The sequence below is a fragment of the Branchiostoma lanceolatum genome, chromosome 15 (genome assembly GCF_035083965.1).
Source record: "Branchiostoma lanceolatum isolate klBraLanc5 chromosome 15, klBraLanc5.hap2, whole genome shotgun sequence".
In the NCBI taxonomy this organism is placed as follows: Eukaryota; Metazoa; Chordata; class Leptocardii; order Amphioxiformes; family Branchiostomatidae; genus Branchiostoma; species Branchiostoma lanceolatum.
The window spans coordinates 10,112,930-10,138,266 of record NC_089736.1 but is presented as its reverse complement, the minus strand read 5'-3'; the positions used below and the strand labels follow the sequence as shown (position 1 = coordinate 10,138,266).

The window sequence follows — 25,337 nt, the reverse complement described above, 5'->3', positions numbered from 1 at the left end:
TGCAACCAGACCACATCTGGCAACCAGCATGTTTCCACAATCGCCCAGAGCAGCAACAACGCCAGAGTTCATGCCGATAACTACAGCTCAAGTGAGTAATTATAAATCTAACATAATTTTTTTTCACGTCTACATTTGTTTCTGCAAGCAGAAGTACAAAGTATAGTCCATTTGTGCCCTGCATTTTCAATTGCCGGCTCCAGCATGATTTCGATATTTGGCTTACCTCAGCAGTAAATATTGTCGCGACAATCACTTTGCCACAGGGGACGACAACATTGTCACGGGCGATAACTGTGCAGTCGGGGATGACATCTGAACCAAGAGAGATGACAACCACACTGCCACAGGCGACAACATCACAGCCACATGATACAACCACATTTACACATGATACAATCACACTGCCACATAATACAACCAAACAGCAGCCAGCTAATACAACCACACAGCCACATAATACAAACACACGGCCGCATGATACAAACACACTGCTGCAGGTGACAACCTCACCGCCACAGTTGACGACCACACTGCCACAGGTGACAACCACACTGCCACAGGTTACAACTACACTGCCACATGATACAACCACACTGCCACGTAATACAACCTCACAGCCTCATAATACAAACACAAGGCCACATGTTACAACCACACTGCCACATGTGACAACCACACTGCCACAGAGGACAACCACACTCCTACAGAGGACAACCACACTGCCACAGATGATAATCACACTGCCAAGTAATACAACCACACTGCCACATGATACAGCCACACTGCCACATAATACAACCACACAGCCACATGTGACAACCACACTGCCACAGGTGACAACCACACTGCCACAGGTGACAACCACACTGCCACAGATGACAATTACACTGTCACAGATGACAATTACGCTGCCACAGGAGACATCCACACTGCTACAAATGACATCCACACTGCCACAGATGACAAGCACACTGCAACAGTTGACAACCCCGCAGCTACAGGTGACAACCACACTGACAACTACCATGCGCAAGGTTGCAACCACACACCCAAAAATGACAACTGCACTTCAGTGTACAATACTGACACCACCAGTACACGGTGTCATGACTGGCTCCAACTCCTACAGAGACGTGGCCACCTTCGCGTGTGACCCAGGATACAAGCTGGTCGGTACTTCTACACTCACCTGTCAGTCTGACGGGACTTGGAGTGGAGGATCACCAACATGCACAGGTAGGTTATTCATGTCTAATTATATTAGCTGAAATTACAGAGCAAATGGCCAACCTGTTCCCATGGACACCAAACACTACATATAATGATATAACTGCTGTATAACAGACATCCTGGGACTGGAATCTACTAACATAATAGTACTATTAGAATCCACAATGCAAAGCAGAACATTTTAAGGTCTGAAATTGAAACTCCCAAACAACATTACACCTTTTCGTGACATTTCCATATCCCTGATGAAAGATGTAATTTCTAGTGGTGACTTTTTTTATAACACTTTAATGATAATTGTTACTCTTTGTTTCCATGGTATGTTTCAGCTATGCAATGCTCGACACTGAGGCCTCTAGACAATGGCTACATGACAGGATCCAAGTTCTACCAAAGATCAATGCATTTCACATGTAGTCGTGGCCACAAACGTGTAGGTGCGAAAAGCATCAGGTGCAGGGCAGACGGTACATGGAATGGCAAGGTACCCACTTGCAAAGGTGAGGATGTTGTGACTCTATTTTATTGAAAAGTGTGGTGTTGCCTTCAAGTAAATTGCTATTTTAAGTACCTTTTTTTCAAGTTTGGTATAATAAGACTGTTCAATGGGTTCTAAAAATGAATTGATAGCATCTTCTGCCTGTTGTAACACACGACATGTTGATGTAGGTTGTTGTATGTAGTTGCCATCTGTTTAACAGCATCCCCAAGTTGAACAATGCTGTCCGTGGGTTTGCTTCCTCTACACATTGTTAGACCTCACATTTTCCACATAGTGTTCATCTGATTATCTCATGAGCATTTCAGGCTAAACCAAAAGGCACTTGACCAGGTGATTTCTGCCAGTATGTTAAGAATTAATGTAAATGTCTTTGAATGCTTTTATAACTTGAGTATTTTTGTTTCCCTATACAGCTGTATGGTGTGTAAGGCTGACACCCCCAGCACACGGAGCTGTGGCTGGCTCCAACTCCTACAGAGACGAGGTCACCTTCACGTGTGACCCAGGATACAAGCTGGTCGGTACTTCTACACTCATCTGTCAGTCTGACGGGACTTGGAGTGGAGGAGCACCAACATGCACAGGTAGGTTATTCAGAAAGATAATAGATAAGAATTAAAGTAGTTAATTTTATGTCTATTTCGTATATGAATCAGAATACATGTACATAAATTGTGTATACCATGGGTATTGTGTTTCCAATCAAAAAGTTCAGAAACGATTTTCTTGTCATCGAAACGTTTTATAACTTGAGGATGTCATTTTGTATTTCTCTGCACAGTTGTACAATGTACCAAGCTAACACCACCAGTACACGGTGCTGTGACTGGCACCAACTCCTACAGAGACGAGGTCACTTTCACGTGTGACCCAGGATACAAGCTGGTCGGTACTTCTTCACTTACATGTCAGTCTGGTGGGACTTGGAGTGGAAGAGCACCAACATGTAAAGGTAGGTTATGCAGGTCTCATTCCATTAACTGAAATTAAAGAGCAAATGGCTAGCCTGTTACCTTATGCCACCAAACACAGCATATAATGTAACTGATTTATAACAGATATCCTGGTCCCTGTATACACCAACATATAACTGTTACGTACTACATGTGCTGGAATCAACAGTTCCTAGAATATTAGTCAGAACGGCCTGAAATCAAAACTCCACACAATTTAGGATGCAGCCCTGCCAGCCACTTATTCATTTGTTCGTACAATGTTATACAGGTTCTGTAAACCTTTGATAGAATCTACAACATCACATCTGGTTGTGACATTTGCGTAACCCTGAATTGAATAATTCAGTGAAGATAGAATATGAGACACGACAAATATGTGTCATTTCTAGTGGTATTGTTCTTTTCTATATCACATTAGACACATTTTGATGTGTCGGGCCGTTTGATGTAACATAACCAGTTGACTGTAAACCTGGTGTGTTACACCGAGGGTTGGTTACATTTATACCGTCTGTACAAAAACGACAAAAACGCATAAAAAGACATCCGGGATAAGCCGGAGCCCAACCTCTGCTTGGATAGTAGCTAATAAGCCCCTGTCACCGACAGCTTGTAAAATACAGACTACCAATAAGACATGGAACCAGCTATTTGAATGGATTATACCACAGTACCTTCAAGATGGTGGTGTCAATCTAATAATACATGAACATATATGCATGTTACGGTGCTCAAAAGTGCCATGTTTCATAGTATCCTCAGTAACTACAGATTAAATCAAATCCATCTAAAAAAAGTTCAGTTCAGTTCATCAACTGGGAGGTGACACAAATATTGCAAACAGACATTGTCTGGTCATAGGCTATGTATTGTCTTGTTGCAATTTTTAATAAAGGATAAAAAAGGACCCGCAGAGTGGGAACTCTCAGGTATAGTACCATAAAAAAAACTTTAGTTATATGTGCGAACACAAAAACACAGACAGAAATAGTACCTCCGTCGGAGGTCAGTGACCTCCTTTCTGGAGGTAATAAGAATAAAGGATGACCAGAAGTCCTGTGTGGCTGTTTCAGCTGAATGCAGAAATGGCTACCAGCTACTTGCCCAAACCTGCATCCGGGTTCAACTTAACGGAAAGAGCTACAATGACGCCCAGAAGGCCTGTGAGAGCGAGGGAGCCGTACTAGCCATGCCCAAGACGATAGAATTGGACGTCGCTCTGAGAAACCAGATGATCAAGTCTGGCAAAGATTCGTTTTATTGGATTGGTTTGACGAAGTCGAAAAAGGGATGGAAATGGGCAGACGGGTCTCACCTCAATGATAACGCGTACAAGGTAAGTTAACACGATATTTGTGCTGTTGTTGTAGGAAGTCGTTGAGAAGACAAATACAGTCAGTGCTCCGTACCTACAGACTTCAAGGTTCTTTCCCTTTTATCCCATTCTGTTTCTCCTGACATTAAATGTTGCTGACAGATTGATATTGTGTACTGTCCTTTCACCCTTAATGTGTTAACGAGGCGTGCATTTGTGTATTGTACTACCGTACGTTCATAGGCAGATGGTATAGCACCATCAGCAGATTTAGGATCATTGATGGTTTGGACAGTGTCGATATTATGCTTTGAAAGAAATACCTGAATAAATCTTACAGGCTGGAACTTACTGTTAGATATTGGCAGAAAAGCCTTTTAGACGAACAAATAATCAAATTACACACAATTTATTAGAATCCAACCCTAGTAGTGCCCTGAGACAATACATTGTACTCGAGAAGGGGTCTTAAAAAGTAATTGTCATTAAGGTATCAGAGAAAAAGTTATTTTTCATCATGGTCTGCACGATTTTGTTATCTTGTGCTCTTATGACTATTGACCGTGACTCACTCTCCGGCTTTAAGAATCATTGATAAGACATAATTAGTGATAAAGTTTTTGTTTAATGGTCATAATCTTAATTTTTTGGTGTAACATCAACTGATAGCTTTGCTGGTTTGTCTCAGAAATCTCAGAGTATCTATTAGAGCACTACATCTCAATGGGTACAGAAGAATAAACATCTAGATTAAAGATAATTGGGTAATGTTATTTTATTGATGGTAATTTTTTTTTGGATAGGCATGGAATCCAGGTGAGCCGGAGTCATCATGGTGGGTTTCCCACAAATGTGTTCAATACTGGTCAAAAACCCCTGGTACTCCTATGTGGGATGATACTGCATGCTCTTATAAACTCAGGTTCATCTGCCAAACTTCTCATGCTAAGATACCACGAAAAAACCTTAACAGCTTTCTTGATGTTCTCCCTCCCTTTTCTTTTCTGCGCCGATTAAACAATAAATAGTATCTGTCTATAAGGTAATAGAAGGTTTATATTTTGCTCCATAGGAAAAATTGAACCATGTGTTCAGTTTATATTAATATTACTGGTATCAGTTTGTTGGCTTGCAGTGTATGGCAGTTCATATACATGTATAGCATTAACTCTCATAAATCCATATAAAAACTGACGTTGTCAATGGATTATCCAGAATGCCCTGAACACCTGAATATCTGAAGTGTGCGCACGTCTATGATTACTGATGCTGCATTAATTGTCTTTAGATTCACTCACTATAGACAATAGAGGCATGACAGACTATATGTGCTTTAAATACTTTCCGTATGTATCTGGCTTGCGTGACCATTGCTGCGTTTCTCATATGAATATTATTGTTCTTTCAATGAAGTTGTATTTTGTGGGTCTTTTTGTGATTAATCCTTTCGGCCAATTTGTATAAAAGGTTAGTAGTAGTTTTTTCTGGTCTTTCTCTAATAGATCCATTATGTAGGACTGTTTGTGGGAAGGACCACATTTATTTGAACATTTATCAACTTTATTGTAAGGAAACAGCATATTATATATAAGTTTTTAAACTGTTGCAAAAGGCACATTTCGTTTGTTTTCTTTATCCATTGAGGAATTAACAATGATACGGAAAAAGGTTATGTTATCATGAAAATTCACCAGCGAATATTGCAATAAGTACACTTCTAAAATTATCAAAAAGTTATTGATGATATCATACGATAGCCGTTTCTTAATAATTCTATCTTAAAGTAGGAATTGAAATTTAGTTGGTTTCATGCGGGTCGGGTGATATGTTCCATTACCCTTTCTGTACAATTTTGTGCTTAATTTCCTTCAATGTATGGTATGAGGTACTCACTATAGTTGTAAATATGCAGTTTACTGCATGGCATCTGGCTTATGTACTAGACGATAGGATCTATATCCTGTCAAGTCTACTTATTAGTATACATATTCATACCTATAAGATACTATAATATTCTAAACGTCTATAGTAAAAGTAAAAAAGCAAGTTGGCAAGTCTGCTTGTAAAGATGCTGATGCCAAGACCGACCTAGTTTATATCTAATCCGACTTGTACGAGTACTATTCTCGTTTTCAATCGTATTTAAGAAAGATTTGTGAACGTGTCTGTAAAAAATGATAATGGCAACACAACATGAAATAATATAGATCTTTGTTACCCGTTACGTCCATGGGGAAGAGCACAAAGATTTTGTTAGCGTCCTTGTATCTAGTAAAAAATGATAATGTCCGAATAAAAGCACATATAGAAAACATATGTGCATTTAACTCTAATGTTAACATTTGGTCCAAAACAAGAGAATCACCTCAACGTTGGCATGTTCATTGCACCTTCCGATCATTAGTCTGGGTAAAAAGGCGTAAACAACCATTGTAATGAGGCCGTCCTCTGAAAACGTTTTCTAGTCACTGAGGTGCATGAAGATCCCACAGCCATATTTCCTTCTCCAGAGCGTTGAAATTGATAGAAATGTATGTCCAGTGTCAAGCGTGGGCAGGCTACTGTTGGGAAATAATTTTTTTTCAGACAGAGTTTATAATATTTAAAGACATTTTTAGGGTTAGTTGCTGTACCGTGTGAAAGAGTAAAATTTGAATAGAAACAGAATATATGTTATGTTTTGACACATTAATGTCATTTAAGGACACTGATTCTTATGCTAATACTAAGTTATCTTATGTAATACTGCAGCGCTTTATATAGACGTGTTAGAATTGCCTATGCACCAGGCCGCTATCAGCAAGATGATACATAAAGACTAAAATACATATGAACCACACAGAAATCGCTGAAAAGCTACCGGCACTAAGGGAAAGATTAATCTTTTACAACTATATCCCTAATCTAAATGATCAGTGCTTGATAGAAGATGATATGTACATGTATGTAGCATGTACATGTGTTACAATATGTTATAAATCATGTGTGAAGTTGCGTAATTGTCATTATGATTATTTTTTATTACATTATGTTGTACAATTATCACTATAACTTAGAAAGTGTTATTCAAGCACGTATTCAAAGTAAAAATGCTACGCACATGTTGATTATATGCAATTAGTATTTCGTAATAAAATGTCAAAATTCCAGCATATTCGTCGGATCTATCAATGTGTTAAATATGTTTAATTCCTTACGATCTAGAAGCCTTTTTTGTACTTCTCAGGAAGTAGTTCACTAAATCAAATTTAACAGTGACTACTTTGTATAATAAGCACCTGAGAATAAGCTGTAATCTTAATACATGTAGGTGGTTCGAACATAACGTCAAATTCCTTATTGTAAGATTAAGAGCTATTTCGACTTAAAATGTTTCCTGACGTTGCATGTTTGTACCACATTTCAGTGTAACTGTCATGGCAATAACATGGAATGATGCCGTCCTATCTATAAAGACAATAGATGGCTTTTGTGCTTTGATATCATGGAACATGCATTATTTTCTTCAAAGAGAATTTCAGTCTAACAAAAAAATAAATAAACACTTTTTTACGATGTTTTACAAACAATCACATTTGCCAGTGGGCGATGTTTCTGCATGCAATGCAGACTAATCGATCCGCCTTGTTTTTGTTGATTTGTTGATTGCAAGACAATTTCAATACAGATCGTATTATGACATATTTTACCCGAACAGTCTACTAGTAGGTAAGAAGTAGATATTCGATTTACTAACGCTTAGTATAAATATCAACGGTTACCAGTTTCAGGTCTAGTTTTACGAGAATGGTGTCGGTCTCTCATACTCATAGCCATTTGTCAGCATTTTAAGAATTCATTTCAAGCCACGTTCATCACGTCCTCACAGCTGAATTTAATCAACAGTACAAAGCAGAAAAACCTTTTGTTTGATATGCAGTCGGTAATACATAACGTTTTGAGTTGTAGAGACTACGCATGCGCAACTCGTGTATGGATCACACGATCTCCATTGTCCTTGTCCCTAAGTTGCTTGGCCGACGTTGAGCACAACAGAAAAAAAGATGGCGCACAGTGGAGGCAACAAAGCTCGTCGCCCGTTGCCACCACTTCCGTACCAAGACGACAGTACAGGTAGGATACACTCTAATACTGACACACTTGTTGAAAATCTTATTTCAGTTTGATAAATCCACGATATTTTTTATTGTAACCTCAGTCTCAAACAGGCCTCCCGGTCGAGACAGTTGATCTCCAATACAAATCACAGACGTCGTGCAATCGTCGCAGCCTACGGGCATTTTGGGGATTATCGTGCTCGTGTTAGATACTTGTTGATGATTCAACTTGGTTTTGTCACAACTTGTTTAAAAATTATGCGAAAACAAAGTCACACGACGACACACGACGCCGCTACCATCAAGATGAGACGGACTTGCATACTCTTACTAAATGTTTCCTGTTAAATGAATGAAGACCTTTATTGCACATTTCTGCCACACTTGGCTAAGTACAGGTCACAACAAAAACAAAATAAAAGTACAGTAAACGGATATAAAAGAATATGAGTATCATTAGATAAATTCTGCTTCTTCTCGCTTTTCGGTTATAGTTGATAAAATAATAACACAGGATTTTTGGAACTTTCCGCAGGTACAGAGTACACGCCCCCTGCTACCAGTAGAGACCCAGAATATGCTGGCACCCACATGTACCATTACATAGACAAAGATGAAATCAGTAAACTACGGCAGACCGGTAAACAACGCAAACATGAAGAACAACCATCCCGTGTGGGGGCAGACAGTCTCCCAGTAACTGTGGGCCAGAAAGTCGTTGGCTTGGTTCACAATGGAACGTATGCGGCTGGTGCATTACAACAGGAGGACAGTACAGGTGCGTTTGCTTCTGTGAATTGTCAAATAATTACAACCACAAAATTGATGAATTTCTTGTGTAAAAGACATTGTGATAACAGGAAGTTCGTTTAGATGCTGCTTTTTATGCTGATATACTGAATACATTTCAGTTCATCATTTGTGGTGCTCATTTCAACTGCTTCGCCCATCTCTAAATTATGTTATAAGACAATGCCGATCTCCATACAGTGCCCGTTCAAGTTACATGCACATACATTCCTCCTTAACAAATCTTGTCCAATATTCCAGGAAAACGCGTATCTATGCTAGCTTTAGTTGCTTGGACGACGCTGAGCACAACTAGAAAAGAGCCGCCTCAGATTGTTTACAATGAACATAACAAAGCTTGTCCCCTGTTGCCACTAATTCCAAGACGTCAGTATAGATAGGACAAACTCTACTACTGATAAATTTGATGTAAATAGTAGACTGAACTATCCCCTTATAGTCTAGTATACTATATTCGCCCCGATGGGCCTTAGATTTGTGTAACTGTCCTATTCAGATATATGCTTTTTCTGATAGGAAATCTGCCGACAAAAGACTGTCCGTGTACTTTTGTGTTCACAAGAATTGTATAGGAATGTTATTCCGCAGTACGGGCGTGCGTACTGCTCGTCAATTTTCGGTTATGCGTACCTCAGGGATTGTAACGGTAGAAAGGAGATCTTGCAGGCCCCCAGGTACATTCGTCCTAGAAAACTGGGACAGTCGGTCAACCAAAGGTGTCAAGCAGATGTAGTAAGTTCTTCTGTATATTTGGAAGCTTTGCACAATTGATTACTTTTCCTTGGGTGTTTTGTAGAAAAAATAACACTTTACTTCTAAATCAGAAAGGCAGACATATTTTTATGGAAATTTGCCGTCACTAAAAATGTCAACTGTACTAGTACTTGGTTGAGCAAACAACTGGCGGGTAAATGAATCCATCTAACGTTGTTGGTTATTGCGTATTCCTATACATAATGATTACATAAAACCTAGAAGTTAAACTGACATATCCAGCATCTGTCAGACTTTCTAGAGTGGCATGAAACTGCAATAGGTCAGCAACAACCAAAATAACAACAAAAAAGGCAATCAAAAGTATCGCCATGGCGACGATTTCAAGTTTTAGGAATACTGGATGGCTTTCTTTTTTACATATCTGGCACTGCCATGCTGTTTTAGCGTTATTGGGCATTCTCTTCATGTCCAAACAACGAATACTTTCCCTGGTCACATTCAGCATTGTGACATTCAATGAGCTTCTTTCCCTAAGATGGCTTTGCCTTGCACAGACATATAGTGGTTCAAAGCAAGGCAACCTGGCTAACTGCTGATGGTTCAGGTTGCTTCCTTTTTGGCTTATGGCTTGCTCGACTTAACTCTGGTAGCAGACTACAGTATGGACAGTACCAGGTCTTTCTCAAAGGAACCCCACCTACTCCCAAACATACCTGTTGGAACTGAACATATGGACTCGGGGTTACTGCATTTAAAATCATCTTGACCTCTCTGTCCCTGACAAATGCAAACTATGTTTGAGCCAAGGACCTCTCATGTGATGCTGGGCTATGGAACGCTGCCTCGTGACGTGGGGGCGAAGGAGTCAATTTTGTGGTCAAGCCTTAGTCTTTTTGCTGACGTAAATGTCCCTCACTCTTTCACACGGAACGTCCTTGACATTTGTGGGAAGAATCCAGGAACATTTCACTTATGTACATGTCAGCTTCCCGTTGATTCTAGTCCAGCATTCAATATAGAATAGCACAATGGCAACATGTCAGCATGATTCAGCCAGCCCAGCTTTGCAACCGAGACGGTGTGCAGAAATGATGGCTCCATCTGTCCGGACTATCAGCCATTTGTCTACGGGGGGGGGGGGTCATTCATTCGCTGAGAACATGTTGAACTTTTCCAGTTACCACATGCTTCCCTGCATTAAGCGTTCCCTTTGCTGCCGCCAAAAAACCGGACACGACGTGGTTAAAATATGCACTCAAATTTTGTAGCTTTTATGCTGTTCATTAGTGTAATGATGTCTAAAGGACAAGGTAACCGAAGACGTCTGACTGTTCCACTTTCAATTAAAGTTTCACCAAAAAAGTGTTGGTCCCTCGTAATCATTCTTCAGCATTTTTGGAATTTAGGAATTTCAAACCATCCCGTTTACGTGGCTTTTCACCAGTGAATTCAATCAGTTGCATCGAGAAAGAAAAACTTTTTGTTTGATATCCAGTCGGTCATATATATGCACTTTGAGTTGAAGAGATTGCACAACTCGTGATTGAAGATCACATGATCTCCACTGTCTCCCTTCAGTCTCTTTGCCAACGATGAGCACAACGGAAAAAGAGCCGCGTCAGATGGCGCAGAGTGGACACAACAAAGCTCGTCGCCCGCTGCCGCCACTTCCAAGCCAAGGCGTCACTACAGGTAGAATAGAATCTACTACTGACATATCTGATTAATACAGTGATCTGGACCACCTCCTGTCGACAACAATCGCCCCATACGCATTTGATTTATGGAACACTTCCATTTTTTTTGCCAAGATAAATCTTTAAGATTTCTGCCGCTGTAACTTGAAACTTTGTCGTTGGGTAACCTCATTCTCTACCAGGTCGAGACAATTGTCGTGCAATCGTCGCACGATTGTAACCTAAGGGCCTTTTGGGGATAATTGTGATTGTGTCCTGAAAAATGCAGCTTTCTTGTAATTATTACGGAAAGGGCTGTACTATACTAGATATTTGTTTATGGTTCAACTTTAAGTTGGTTTTGTCACTTCTTTAGAAATACAACGAAATCAGAATCGCACGACGACCAACGACCAATATGACCGCGCCGTGACATCTACCCCATCAAGATGAGAGAAAATTATACACGCATACTAAATGTTTCCTCTATAATCATACAGAATTTTTGGGAACTTTCCGCAGGCACAGAGTTCACACCCGCTGCTACCAGTGGAGACCCAGAATATGCTGGCACCCACATGTACCATTACATAGACATAGATGATATCAGTAAACTACGGCAGACCGGTAAACAACTCAAACATGAAGAACAACCATCCAGTGTGGGGGCAGACAGTCTCCCAGTGACTGTGGGCCAGAAAGTCGTTGGCTTGGTTCACAACGGAACGTATGCAGCTGGTGCATTACAACAGGAGGACAGTAAAGGTGCGTTTCCTTCTGTGAATTGTCAAATAATTACAACCACAACAAAATGAATGAATTTCTTGTGTAAAAGACATTGTGATAACAGTAAGTTTGTTTAGATACTGCTTTTTATGTGACTATACTGAATACATTACAGTTCATCATTTGTGGTGCTCATTTGAACTGCTTCGCCCATCTCTAGATTATGTTATGTTTACGTATTGACAATGCCGATCTTCATACAGTGCCCTTTTCAGCTACATGCACATGAATTCCTCCCGACTAAATCTTGTCCAATATTCTAGGAAAACGCGTATCTATGCTAACTTCAGTTGCTTGGCCGACGCTGAGCACAATTGAGCCTTCTCAGATAATTCACAGATGCATTCGTCCTAGAAAACTGGAAGAGTCTTTCACCAGTGTCAGCCAGATGTAGTGAGTTCTGCAAAACATAGTTACGGAATGGCTGTAGTATGTATTCGTCGATGGCTCAACTTCAAGTTGGTTTTGTCACAGCTTGTTTAAAAATTTCACGGAATCAAAATCGCTCGACGACCCACGACGATTGTGACCGAACCGTAACCTCCACTCCATGAAGATGAGGGAAACGTATTTACTTATATACTAAATGTTTCCTGTTTGTTCACACAGAAATTAGAAGGTAATGGTGGAACAAGAAACTCACCTCACCTTGATTTTTATTACAGGAGTGTTGTTTTTTTAAACTTGTCCTTTGGTTTGGCTGCAGGTACCCACTTATTGAATTAAGATCCATCCATCCATATCATTAAGATCCATCCACCAAATGTGCAGGAATATTAAGTGCTCCTGATTTTCATTCTGCCAAAGACAAGAAAGCCAAAGCCGAAATATTTTCTTTTACAGGCATTCATCACCAACCTGACACTAGTGACAGCCACATGAACAACTATGTCGACAAGGATGACATCAAGAACCTTCGTCAGCCACCAGCTGATACAGGGACTGACAGTACAGCACCCAACACTACGGACTGTCACATTCATGGCCTTGTGGACAACCAGATGTATGTACCAGGTGCCTTACGACAAGGTAAAGACAATTAATGATACACCCTCTAGTGATGTTTATTATTACCACAAAAAGTGCCGCTTAGTGATTTCAGAATAATATGGGGTGAGAGTCATTATATGCTGTGTATATAATGAACATTTTGTGTAAGTATGTTGGATGCATTGAATCTTATCCCAATATATGAAGATGTATGATTATTGTATTGATAATAACATTACGTATAGAAATCATTTGATAAATCATATTAATTTCTTTAAAGCAAAGCATATCATCGTATATGGTAGAAAGTGTTCAACATATTCCCTTGCATATACGAATTAAAATGGACTTTGCAAACAATTGCTGCTTTCTAATTGATGTTCCAATTCACGTAATGATAAACAATGCCCATAAAGAATGATAAAGAGCATCCATAATGGTTAATACTGAACAATATATATATGATTTGTATTCATATATAGTACATAATCTACCAGTGAAATTCTGAGAGCAAAATTTCATCTTAGTCCTGTAGATCTATAACTTCTAAAAGCAACCATAATTGATGTAATCTAGAAACAAATTGATATGAAATGGTACTGACTTTTCACAGATACAAACGATACGGCAAACATTTGTGGGTTCTCTACACGCTGCAAGATGGCGTTTCACCGTTCAAAGGTGTTCATCATCATCGTCATTGCAGCGGTCGCCTTTCTAGGTACAGGAGCTGGTATCATCGTACACTTCACTGCCACACCAGGAGGACAAGCTGACATACACATGGTTAGCCTTCTACATTAGATTCAAGATGTAATAATGATATGTATATATATCTATTTTGGTCCAATAGAATAATGATGATGATAACACATGTTACTTTGCTCATTATTAATCCTCACGCTTCATGCGACATGTGACTTACCTCTATTCTTGATAGCCTTTTGTGATGGCCAATTGGACACCATCTAAGCCTGTGACAACTACCAACGTGACTGCAACCTACCCACCAGTCATTCTGACAAATGCCCACTCATCTGCAACCAGACCGCATCTGGCAGCCAGCATGTTTCCACCTTCAATCGGAAGAGGAACAGCATATGAATTTATGCTGATAACTGCAGCTCAAGTAAGTAAAATCTTTAATTTTGATTTTTTAGCATATGTAAACATAATTTCTGTATCTGCAAGAAGAAGACGTAGCACCTTTACATTGTGTTATTTTGTTCAATGTCAGCATACCAGTACCAATACTACATTTGGTATGCCTCAACAGACCACCAGCCATGATGTTGTGACAACTGAACTGCCACGGGTGACAACTACACTGCCACAGGGAACAATTATGATGCCAGGGGTAACAACTGAACCACCAAAGACAACTACACTGCCACAGGCGACAACTACACCACCACAGGTGACAACTACACTGCCACAGGGGACGACCACACTGCCACGTGTAATAACTACACTGCCACAGGGGACAATCACACTGCCACAGGTTACAGCAACACCGCCACAGGTGACTACTACACTGCCACAGGGGACGACCACACTGCCACAGGGGACGACCACACTGCCCCAGGGGACAACCACACTGCCACAGGTGACAATCACACTGCCACAGGTTACAGTAACACCGCCACAGGTGACAACTACACTGCCACAGGCGACAACTACACAACCACAGGTGACAACTACACTGCCACAGGCGACGACCACACTGCCACGTGTAATAACTACACTGTCCAAGGGGACAACCACACTGCCACAGGTGACAATCACACTGCCACAGGTTACAGCAACACTGCCCCAGTCGACAACTACACCGCCACAGGCGACAGCAACACTGCCACGTGTGATAACTACACTGCCCCAGGGGACAACCACACTGCCACAGGGCACAGCTATGTTGCCAGGGGTGACAACTGGACCAACAAAGACAACATCTACACCGCCACAGGTGACATCAAAACAGCCACTTGTGACATCCACACTGCCACAAGTGCCAACCACACCTCCAAAGATGACAACCACACTTCAGTGTTCTAAGCTGACACCACCAGCACACGGTGCTGTGACTGGCTCCAACTCCTACAGAGACGTGGCCACCTTCACGTGTGACCCAGGATACAAGATGGTCGGTACCTCTTCACTCACCTGTCAGTCTGACGGGACTTGGAGTGGAAGAGCACCAACATGTAAAGGTAGGTTGTCCGGAAGAGAAATAATAGGTTGGCAATAGATGCGACAAAGTAACCGTGTTTTCATGCCTTATCAGAGCAAATGACTTTTGTAAGTTTAAGATGTCCATGGAAAAGCTACTTGGTGTTAATTTTTCCTTTGTTTGAATCTGTGTTTCAGCTGTAAAATGTCTGACGCTGACACCTCCAGTCAATGGTCATATGCGTCGTTATCGCATCCGTCAGGGTGGGATGCGCTTCACCTGTCACCGCGGGTACAAACTTGTAGGTGCAAAAAGAATCAGGTGTCATGCAGATCGTACATGGAGTGGCAGTGTTCCTACTTGCCAAGGTACATGTAAGGCTTTGATCTTTTTGTAGCTTCAGTGCATGAAAAGACTGCATATTAACTGGTGTCCATGATCAAACAGATTCCAGCATCGTTTTTAGTGTTTTTGATGAATTATACATTGTTATTAGTGTTATGATAAAACGAAAGACCATGCCCAAGTTGAGCAACATTGTCGGTGGGTTTGCATCCTCACACATTATTTGGCATCACATTTTCCAACGTTATTCACAGTATTCATCAAACTATGTATGTGCACGTCAGACTAAACCAAAGTGGATTCAACCAGATGATTACTGTCTTTAAAAGGCTTTATAACTTTACGATATCATTTGTATCTCTTTACAGCTGTACAATGCGCCGAGCTGACACCTCCAGCACACGGTACCATGACTGGATCCTTTACAGACGTGGTCACCTTCACGTGTGACCCAAGATACAAGCTGGTCGGTGCCTCTTCTCTCACCTGTCAGTCTGACGGGACTTGGAGTGGAGGAGCACCAACATGCACAGGTAAATTTTACAGAGGAGAAGAAATAGATTGCCAATAAACGAAACAACCCGGGTTTACATGCCTATCTATTTCGTATATATCAGAGTACATGATTCTTTTTTATATGATGGGTGCTATTTATATCATAAGATTAAGATTGTCCTTTGTTTCTTCCATAATAACATTTTTTATATCTATATTTCCTTTGTTTCAGTTATACAATGTCCGGCGCTGACACCTCCAGTCAATGGTAATATGCGTGGTTCTCGCTTCTATCCGGGAGTGATGAACTTCGGCTGTGACCGTGGGTACAATCGTGTAGGTGCGAGAAGCATCAGGTGCGGTCCAGACGGTACATGGAGTAGCAGGGTTCCGTCTTGCCAAGGAGCATGTAAGGCTTTGATCTTTTTGTAGCTTCATTGTATGGAAAGAGTGCATATAAATATGTGTCTATGATCAAAACAGATTCAGCTTTGGACTTGAGTGGAGGATCACCAACATGTACGTCTATAGGTTATTCAGAAGAGAAAACATAGATTGCCAAATAATGAAACAAAAGGTGTTTACATGCCTATTTATTTCGTATTTTTTCGAATACATGATTTTTTAAAAATATTATGGGTACTATATTATAATTCAATCCAATTAGATTAAATTTTATTATTTTAAGATGCATCTGTGTTTCTTCCCTGATAGAATTTTTTATATATAGTTTTCATTTGTTTCAGTTGTACAATGCCCGACACTGACCCCTCCAGTCAATGGTGACATGCGTGGTTCCAGCTCATACCAGGGAGTGATGCGCTTTACCTGTAACCGTGGGTACAATCTTGTAGGTGCGAGAAGTACCAAGTGCCAGGCAGACGGCACATGGAATGGGAGCGTTCCTACTTGCCAAGGTACATGTAAGGCTTTGATATTTTTGTAGCTGCAGTGTATGGAGTGAATGGAGTGCATATAAAAGTAATTATCACGGTTTGCGATTAAATTTTTAAAATTTTTAGAATTAAATTTAAATTATAACAAAAAGACAAATAGCTCGACGTTCATATCCCTGAAGAAAGATGGGATATGATCTTCGACATAGATGTGTCATATCGAGTGTAGAACGTTTTCTTTGTCCGTTATCATAATTGTTATCTTTTTCGATTCTATGTTTCAGCTGTGCAGTGCACGACACTGAGATCTCCAGCGAATGGCTACTTGAGACGCTCCAGTTTCAACCAAGGATCTATGCGCTTATTCTGTCACCGCGGGTACAAACTTGTAGGTGCGAAAAGCATCAGGTGCCAGGCAGACGGTACATGGAGTGACAGGGTCCCTACTTGCAAAGGTGTGTCTTTTAGTTCATTAAAAAGTATCTATCTTTGTTGCATTTAAGTGCAATTGATATTCTTTTTGTAGCGTCAGTGTATGGAAAGAGCGCATTTACACTGGTGTCCATGATCAAACAGATTCCAGCATTTGAATCTAAAAAAAATGTTTAATGTTTCCAATGAATTATACAGTGTTGCCTGGGTTTTATGATAAAATGAAAGACCATGCCCAAGTTGAGCAGCATTGTCGGTGGGTTCGCTTCCTCTACACATCGTTGGACCTCACATGCTTCAGATGTCTTAATTATATTCATCAAACTATGTTTGCGAACTTCAGACTACACCAAAGGAGATTCAACCAGATGATTTCTGTTGGAAAAAACCCCACATAAATGATGTAATGTCCTTAAAGGGATTTGACCAAGCATAAATTATGTAATTGTGGGAGTCATTTGCATAATTAGAACATTTCATGGAGATATTCATGAGGTCTCCGTACTCTTGTTGTGTGTACGTTTAAATTTTGGATGTACTATGATATGAACGGAATCTCTACATTTGCCCTGGTTATGAATTGTAATAACTGTCTGTTCATAGTTTTTATGATTAAGTAATAATCTACAGTTGAAATGTTTCTCACTTTGCCAGATTTTCAAAATGTGAGAGGTGTGTGAAACGTTTTACATGCAACTGTACAGTGTACAGCTACAATTTTCCATTGCAACATAAATGAGGATCACTCAGATCTCAATTTTATGTCAATTGCCAGTAGTTGACCCCAAAAAGGCTTGGGTTGGCAAATTTGTTCTCGGGTCGGTCGGGAAACCGGAAACACAACATTTTTGCTGGTTGTATTCATGTGGAAATAATTGATCGGCTGGCTCTCATTTCTTTTAGTCTTTTTTTCTCTACGTTATAGATCCTCCATCTCCCTAGTTAGCATCCCCCTGTATGATTCACAATACTTCTTTCTTTCTCGTTCATCTGGATCAGAGGAATGTTATGAGGAAAAAGCGACATCCTTCCGAGGAAAACTCTCTGTGACCAGAACAGGCCTGACGTGTCAACGCTGGGACAGTCAGACACCTCATACACACGACAGGACAGCTGCTAAGTATCCATCATCCGGACTGGAGCAGAACTACTGCAGGAATCCGGACGGCTCAAGCGGAGCTTGGTGCTACACCACAGACCCTCGCACGAGATGGGACTATTGTGACGTGCCAATCTGTAATGGTAAGATCTTAACGTTTAAGCGTAAATAAAAGCCAGTGGTTGTACCTGGTCCATGATTTTTTATCCCCATAAAAAGTGAAGATATAGATTTACAAGGCGAATAACCGAACAAAGGAACGACGGATTTCCGCGATATTTGGTATGCAAGTAGTTTAGACAGAGATGTACATAATGAGATGTAAATTATGTACATTCGGCATTACTTTGCATAGTTAATGAAGAAAATCTAACTTGCAGTGTTTTCCATTAAATGACTCGAATACATGTAACATTAGTAATTAATGGCAGGTGAAACATTAACAGAAACCAATTATGCAAATAAATTCCCAATCTGCATAATTAATGCAAAAGCGCCATAATCCATTTAAGTGGTAGATGATTGGACTGTCAATATTACTACATGTGCATGTACGTTAGCTAAAGGTGTACATGACCAAACATAGATTATGTAAATATATTTGCATGATCAAAATAGTTCATGGAGATATGAGGTCTCCGAACTCTTGTTCTCTATGATATTGAAAGCTGTCAGGACGTCTCCCTTTTTTCTAGCGGCATGACCAATCTGTTAAGTCAGACAGTTGATCACTTTATCAACTCTACAAGTAAAAAAAAAAGTCTCCAATCTTTGTGAAAAAAATCGCTGCGATAATCATCTTTTCCACTTCTCTATTCGGGATACCAAAATATTAGGTATGACGTCCACAGGCCATCCGTTGTAACAAAACCTGTGTGTTATGCCAAAGATCAGTTATAGCGGCTATACGATACAGGTGCAGGAGTCCAATAAGAATAAATGATGACCAAAATTCCCATATGATTGTTTCAGTTCAATGCAAAGGTGGCTACCAACTGATTGCACATAGTTGTTTCCGGGCTTATCATGACAAAAAGAGCTACAATGACGCCCAGGCGGCCTGTGAGAAAGACGGAGCCACACTAGCCATGCCCAAGACCAGACAATTGGACGTCGCTTTGAGAAACCTGATCAAGGATAAAAAGGATAATGACTACTGGATCGGCCTGAAGCAAGTCCCTGTCAGAAGCTGGCATTGGCCAGACGGGTCTTGCATAAAAGATAATAGCTACAAGGTATGTTAACGTTGTGCTGTTGGTTAAGGAAGTCATTGAGAAGACTAACCGTGAATCTCAACTACAGCCATCTACAAGTTTTTCTTTCCTTACTTTTCTGATCTTGCTCTGTTTCTGGCATTTGACGTAGGCAATTCTTTGGGGGGGGGGGGGTTGCACCCCACGCAGGAAATCAGAAAAAAAGTTTCAGGACATTTTGTATTAAGTGTATATTAATAATGTAATGTATAGAAGAAATGGTAAGATTGTGTGTTAGAAGGCAGATGGTATAGCACCATCAGCAGAAGATTTAGGGTTGCTGGCAAGGGCACTTAGGCAGGCACAGTAGACAATAGTTATGCATTGAAACGTCTAAAAACCTAACTATTGGAACTAACCATTGAATACAGACAGAAAAAGGTTTCAGAGCAATAAATTGTCAAATTACATAATATTAAGCGTGTGTCCCACTAGACAGCACCAAATTATGCCAGGCAGTCGAAAAGTGTTGCAAACAGGCGCAATTTGCCGCCTGCAATTGCGATTCTTTTAAAATATGAAAAATAGCTGTTGGCAAAATGGCGAAAATAGACGTCATAATTGTTATTCCTTGTTAATCTATCCGAAATGATAAAGATATTCTTTTCTTAACGTCAGTCTGCTAGAATGTATTATCTTGTGCTGTTATAACTCTACTAGTAATAATAATATCAAATAAATCTGTTTTCCTCTTAATAGTTATAATCTTTTTTTGGCTTTTCTCAGAAATCACATAGTCATTCTTTTTATTCTGAGCACTGCATTTTTGAAATGAGCTATGTTAAAGTATACATTAAGATTAAAGATGGTTGGACCATTTTGCTTCGTTGACAATGAAATAACTTCTTTTTTGGTTAGGGATGGAATCCAGGAGAGCCGGTGGTACCTTCTTTCGTGGATTCAAACTGGTGGATAAGACCCCAAATGTGTGTACAGTACTGGTCAGAACCCACTGGTACCCACATGTGGGACGATGTTGAATGCGATCAGAAGAAGAAGTACATCTGTCAAGCTTCTAAGGGTCTGATACCACGGAAAAACACAAAGCGGTTTGATATTTCAGACGTTAAACATTGTTGGCGAGCTTGAGACCGAGATGGACCAAACAAAGAGGTTATATCAGGTTCTAGAACCTCAATTGGGCCAACTCAGCAACTGCATGGATGCAAACAGTATCACATTAAAAGTGCCAGTTTTAGTGAATTTTTTGTGTGAAGCATGACGTTTCACGGAGAATGCCTGCATATGCATTTACCTACTTTTACATCACTAGTTGACTTTTATTAGTTGCGTTTTGCTAATACAAGTGACACGAATCTGGTAAAAGAGTAAACCATTAGTTCTGTTGCATGACGATATTTTAGATTAAATTTGCCACGTATAATACTATACCTGATATATATTTTCTCACTAGTCCTGCTGATACAAAGATAATTCAATTGGAAATCACCGCGGTGTTGCGTTGAGATTGAGAACGACCGCGTTCTAGGAAGGTTCTTTATCTGTTGTGAGAAAACTCGTCATAATTACCCAGATTATTGACTGATAACTACCCTTTTACAGCAGCTGTTGTTCCATTCTTGGCTTGAAGAGAGTGTTCAAAAAAACAATCTTACAAAACAGATAAAAATCACAACAAAACAAGTCATCTAAGTACCAAGTAATATTAACACTAAATCCGGACGCAAGATGACGATGATGAAGTACCAAGTGGCAAGCGTTAAACTGCGTTTTAGTAGCAAAATACATGTATGGTTATTGTGTCAGTAGAACGTGGCACATAAAGTCGATCCTTGCGCCATGACTTCCCCTGAAACTTATGCAATAATTATCGGGACGTTAACGGCATACAACAGCTATTGCGATACAAATAATCCTCAGTTTGTAGTTCAGCAATCTACAAGTATCCTGCACGCGCCCTTCCCTCGACATTTTCGTGTCAAAGGTTAAACTTTTTGGGATGGAACCCAGAACTGAGATAAAATGGCGGCCGTTCGATTCCAAAGTGCGTCACAGCGTCGTGGCAACAAAAAGTAATTTCTTGATGATTTATCACACTTTGAGTCCCGTTGCGGGTCAGCAAAACAAATGTCATTCAGTTGTCCTATGAATAATTATTTTGAGCGGATGTAACATTTATCTCATCCGGGGAACCGTATCTGTGTTTTAGAATTTCTCAAGTTTGCAATGCTGGTGGTATTACTGATGTTGCAATTTGCATAATTTTCATTTTCACCGAGGATCTCCTCAATACACCGTTGTTAAAAACAACGAATATAGGTACGCAACGACTAAAGGTTAACTAACGTTGCATTGCATGTACCGCCATTGCTTCATATGTCATCTCAATAGAATTGTTTCAACATAGCTGTTGTTTCAGTCTATATCGAATCACTTCATTTAGCAAAGACATGTATGAGAGGCAACGTTTATTTGTCCGTTTACTAAAGCTTATGGCGAGTTCGCAATATCATTTTCAAAGTTTTTGGACGCAGTCTCTTGCTACATGCACCTTTAATTTATTTTATTCGTTCAGTGAGGTTATGCGAGGCAAGTGATTGAGGTTCGATTACAAGACTATTCAGTACAACATATATGATGCTGCAATTCAATGTAAACGTGTTCTTTAAAAAAGCTGTTATTCAGCATCACGGAACAATTTTGTAGTATGTGTTAATGATGTATGAAGAGGCTCAGAGATCTTGTAACAGCTTGTAGAGTGCTAAGCAAACAAGTAATCAAAGTAAGAATGTTAAGCATATGAGTACAAAAAAACATTACGTAATGAAATATCAGGACATTAGTCGAATCTATTATATGCTATAAAGTTTTTAGCGTTTAGTTTAACATAAGGGAATCGACTCGAGGTTGGCATGTTGATACCACCTTCCAATGATTAGTTGGGTTAAAAAGCGTACACAACTATTGTTATGACACTGTGATTTGCGAAGGTTGTCTCGTCACTGAAGTCGATGAAAACGTCACTCAGCTATTTTCCTTTTTCCAAAACATTCGTAGGAATGTACGCCCAGACTCAAATGTTGGCAGGCCACTGTTGGAAATTATCTTTCTTTTTTCAGACGAAATTACATTTGAAGACTCCACAGTATATGGGCTGGTTGCTGTGTCTTGTAAAACATGTAGTACTTATAAAACCTAAATGTAGGAACAGGATAAATGTGATGATTTGACAGATGAATGTCATAATAACACATTATTTTTTGCTCTTATACTTATTATAAATTATCTTATGTAATATTGTAGTGCTTATACACCAAACACGCCGTTATTAACAAGATGACATATAAAAGCTTACATCAAGAAAATGCACATATAATTAGCATTTCGTAATAAAATGTGATAATACCAGTACATTCGTCAATGTGTTATATATGTTTTTATTCCTCGCGATCTACAAGTTGAAGTCTTTTCCGTACTTCTCGGGAATTGGTTCACTAAAGGCAACAAAAAAAATCAAATTTAACAGTGACCACATTGTATGATAATCACCTGGGCATCAGCTGTAACGCTAATATATAGAAAGTTCGAACATAAAGGGTACATTCCCAACTACGACAAATTTGTTATTGTAGAATTTAGAGCTATTTTGACATGTCTTAAAATATTTGCAGACAATTGTATGATATCCACAATAGAAAAATAAACAAAACAATAAATTTTTGGCGACGCTTCAGGAGTGCGCCAAACAGTTATATTATGTTTTTTGTTTGGTTGTACTTCCGGTGAATCCGCGTATGTGCTGTGGTATAACCATTCCGACATGCCACTCTCGGCTTTCACGTGACGTCACGGGGCTTTGCAAATATGATGAATGGAATGAATGTATGGAATTGATGGGGTTTCTTTGAGAAATACCTGGTACTGTCCACACTGTAGCCGGGTACCAGAGTTAAGACAAGCAGGCAAGAAGCCAAAAAGGAAGTGCCTTGCTTTGCACCACTATATGTCTGTGCAATACATAGCCATCTCAGGGAGAGAAGCTCCTGGAATGTCACAATGCTGAATGTGATCAAGGAAAGTATTTCCACCTTAGTTGTTTGAGTATAAAGAGAATGCCCAACAATGCTAAAACAACAAGTAGTGCAAGATATGATCATATGTAAAAAGGAGAAAACCATCCAGTATTCCAAAAACTTGCAATCGTCGCCATGGCAATACTTTTATTACCTTTCTTGTTTACGATGTTTAAAAAAAAAAATCATTTACCAGTGCACGTGGGCGATGATTCTGCCTGCAACGCAGACCAATCACTCTGTCTTGTCTAGGTAGATATTGAAGACGTAGATATTGGCTTTGCCAACGCTTAGTATAGATATCAACGGTTCCCAGTTTCAGTTATTGTTTTACCAGAATTATATGTATATAGTGTCGGTATCTCATAATCATTCGTCATCCTTTTAAGAATTTCTTTCAAGCCACATTCACGTGGCTTTTCGCCACTGATTCAATTAAATGTACAAAGCAAAAACGTATTTCATACAGTCGGTAATACATAACATTTTGAGTTGTAGAGACTGCGCAACTCGTGTATATTGATCACACGACCTCCATTATTCTTGTCATCGTTGCTTGGCCGACGATGAGCACAACAGAAAAAGAGCCGCGTCAGATGGCAGACAGTGGGGGCAACAAAGCTCGTCGCCCGTTGCCACCAGTTCCTTATCCAGACGCCACTACAGGTAGGATATATCATACTTATCTATCTATACTCAAAAAGAGCCATTACAAAAAGAGCTAAGCGAAAAAGAAGAAAATTGACAAAGCTATAAGAACGTGACTGTGTGTTTAGGTGGACTATGACTCAGACACATTATAAATTCTTTATCTTTTACGTATGTTCTAACTGTCCTGGATCCTTGTTCAATAACACGTTTATGCTATCAGTGTTTTACAGCAAAAATTGTTTTGTAAAATAATAAGACACAAGATTGTTGAAATAAAGGAAGTTAAAGATTTCTACAGCAAAATGGGGTTCTCCTCATTGTCTGCATATATAATGATAAGATATTTATGAGCAAAACAGTATGGGGTCCGTTTGAAACCCATACGGTCATAGATAAGTCCCAAAAATGTATCGGTCGGATGAGCATTTAACCACTGAATTTAGTAAATTGCATCACGAAAAAAACGTTTTCTTTGATATCCAGTCGGTCATACATACATTTTTAGTTGAAGAGATTGCACAACTCGTGATTTGATCACATGACATCCACTGTCCTTGTCCTTCAGTTTCTTCGCCAACGATAAGCACAACGAAAAAAGAGCCGCTCCAGATGGCGCAGAGTGGACCCAACAAAGCTCGTCGCCCGTTGCCGTCACTTCCAAGCCAAGACGTCACCACAGGTAGAATAGACTCTACTACTGATACATTTGATGAATATAAAAGACTGGGCTATCTCTTGTATAGTCCAGTCGACTATATTCACCACATACGCATTTGTTTTGTGGAATTATTCAATTATTTTTCTGCCAAGATAAATATTTGAAATTTCTGCCATTGTATTTCAAACTTTGGGTAACTTCACTCTTTACCAGGCCTCTCGGTCG

The 25,337-nt window shown here is 39.8% G+C and overlaps 2 protein-coding genes across 2 annotated transcripts; both read left to right on the top strand.

Annotated features, from left to right (window-relative positions):
* Positions 1–8,049: 8,049 nt before the first annotated feature.
* LOC136421104 (uncharacterized) lies at positions 8,050–17,214 on the top strand. Its single transcript, XM_066408254.1, has 13 exons — positions 8,050–8,119; positions 8,639–8,881; positions 11,209–11,322; positions 11,829–12,071; positions 12,936–13,121; positions 13,696–13,868; positions 14,023–14,211; positions 14,359–15,289; positions 15,447–15,617; positions 15,963–16,127; positions 16,322–16,498; positions 16,836–17,006; positions 17,168–17,214. The coding sequence occupies exons 1-13, from the start codon at positions 8,050–8,052 to the stop codon at positions 17,212–17,214; spliced, it is 2,880 nt and encodes a 959-aa protein (XP_066264351.1).
* A 66-nt stretch (positions 17,215–17,280) lies between these two features.
* On the top strand, positions 17,281–22,128 carry LOC136420908 (uncharacterized). The gene is made up of 4 exons (XM_066408027.1): positions 17,281–17,440; positions 18,417–18,659; positions 19,489–19,751; positions 20,628–22,128. Exons 1-4 carry the CDS (start codon positions 17,341–17,343, stop codon positions 20,856–20,858), a joined length of 837 nt encoding a protein of 278 aa, XP_066264124.1. The 5' UTR covers positions 17,281–17,340; the 3' UTR covers positions 20,859–22,128.
* Positions 22,129–25,337: the final 3,209 nt, after the last annotated feature.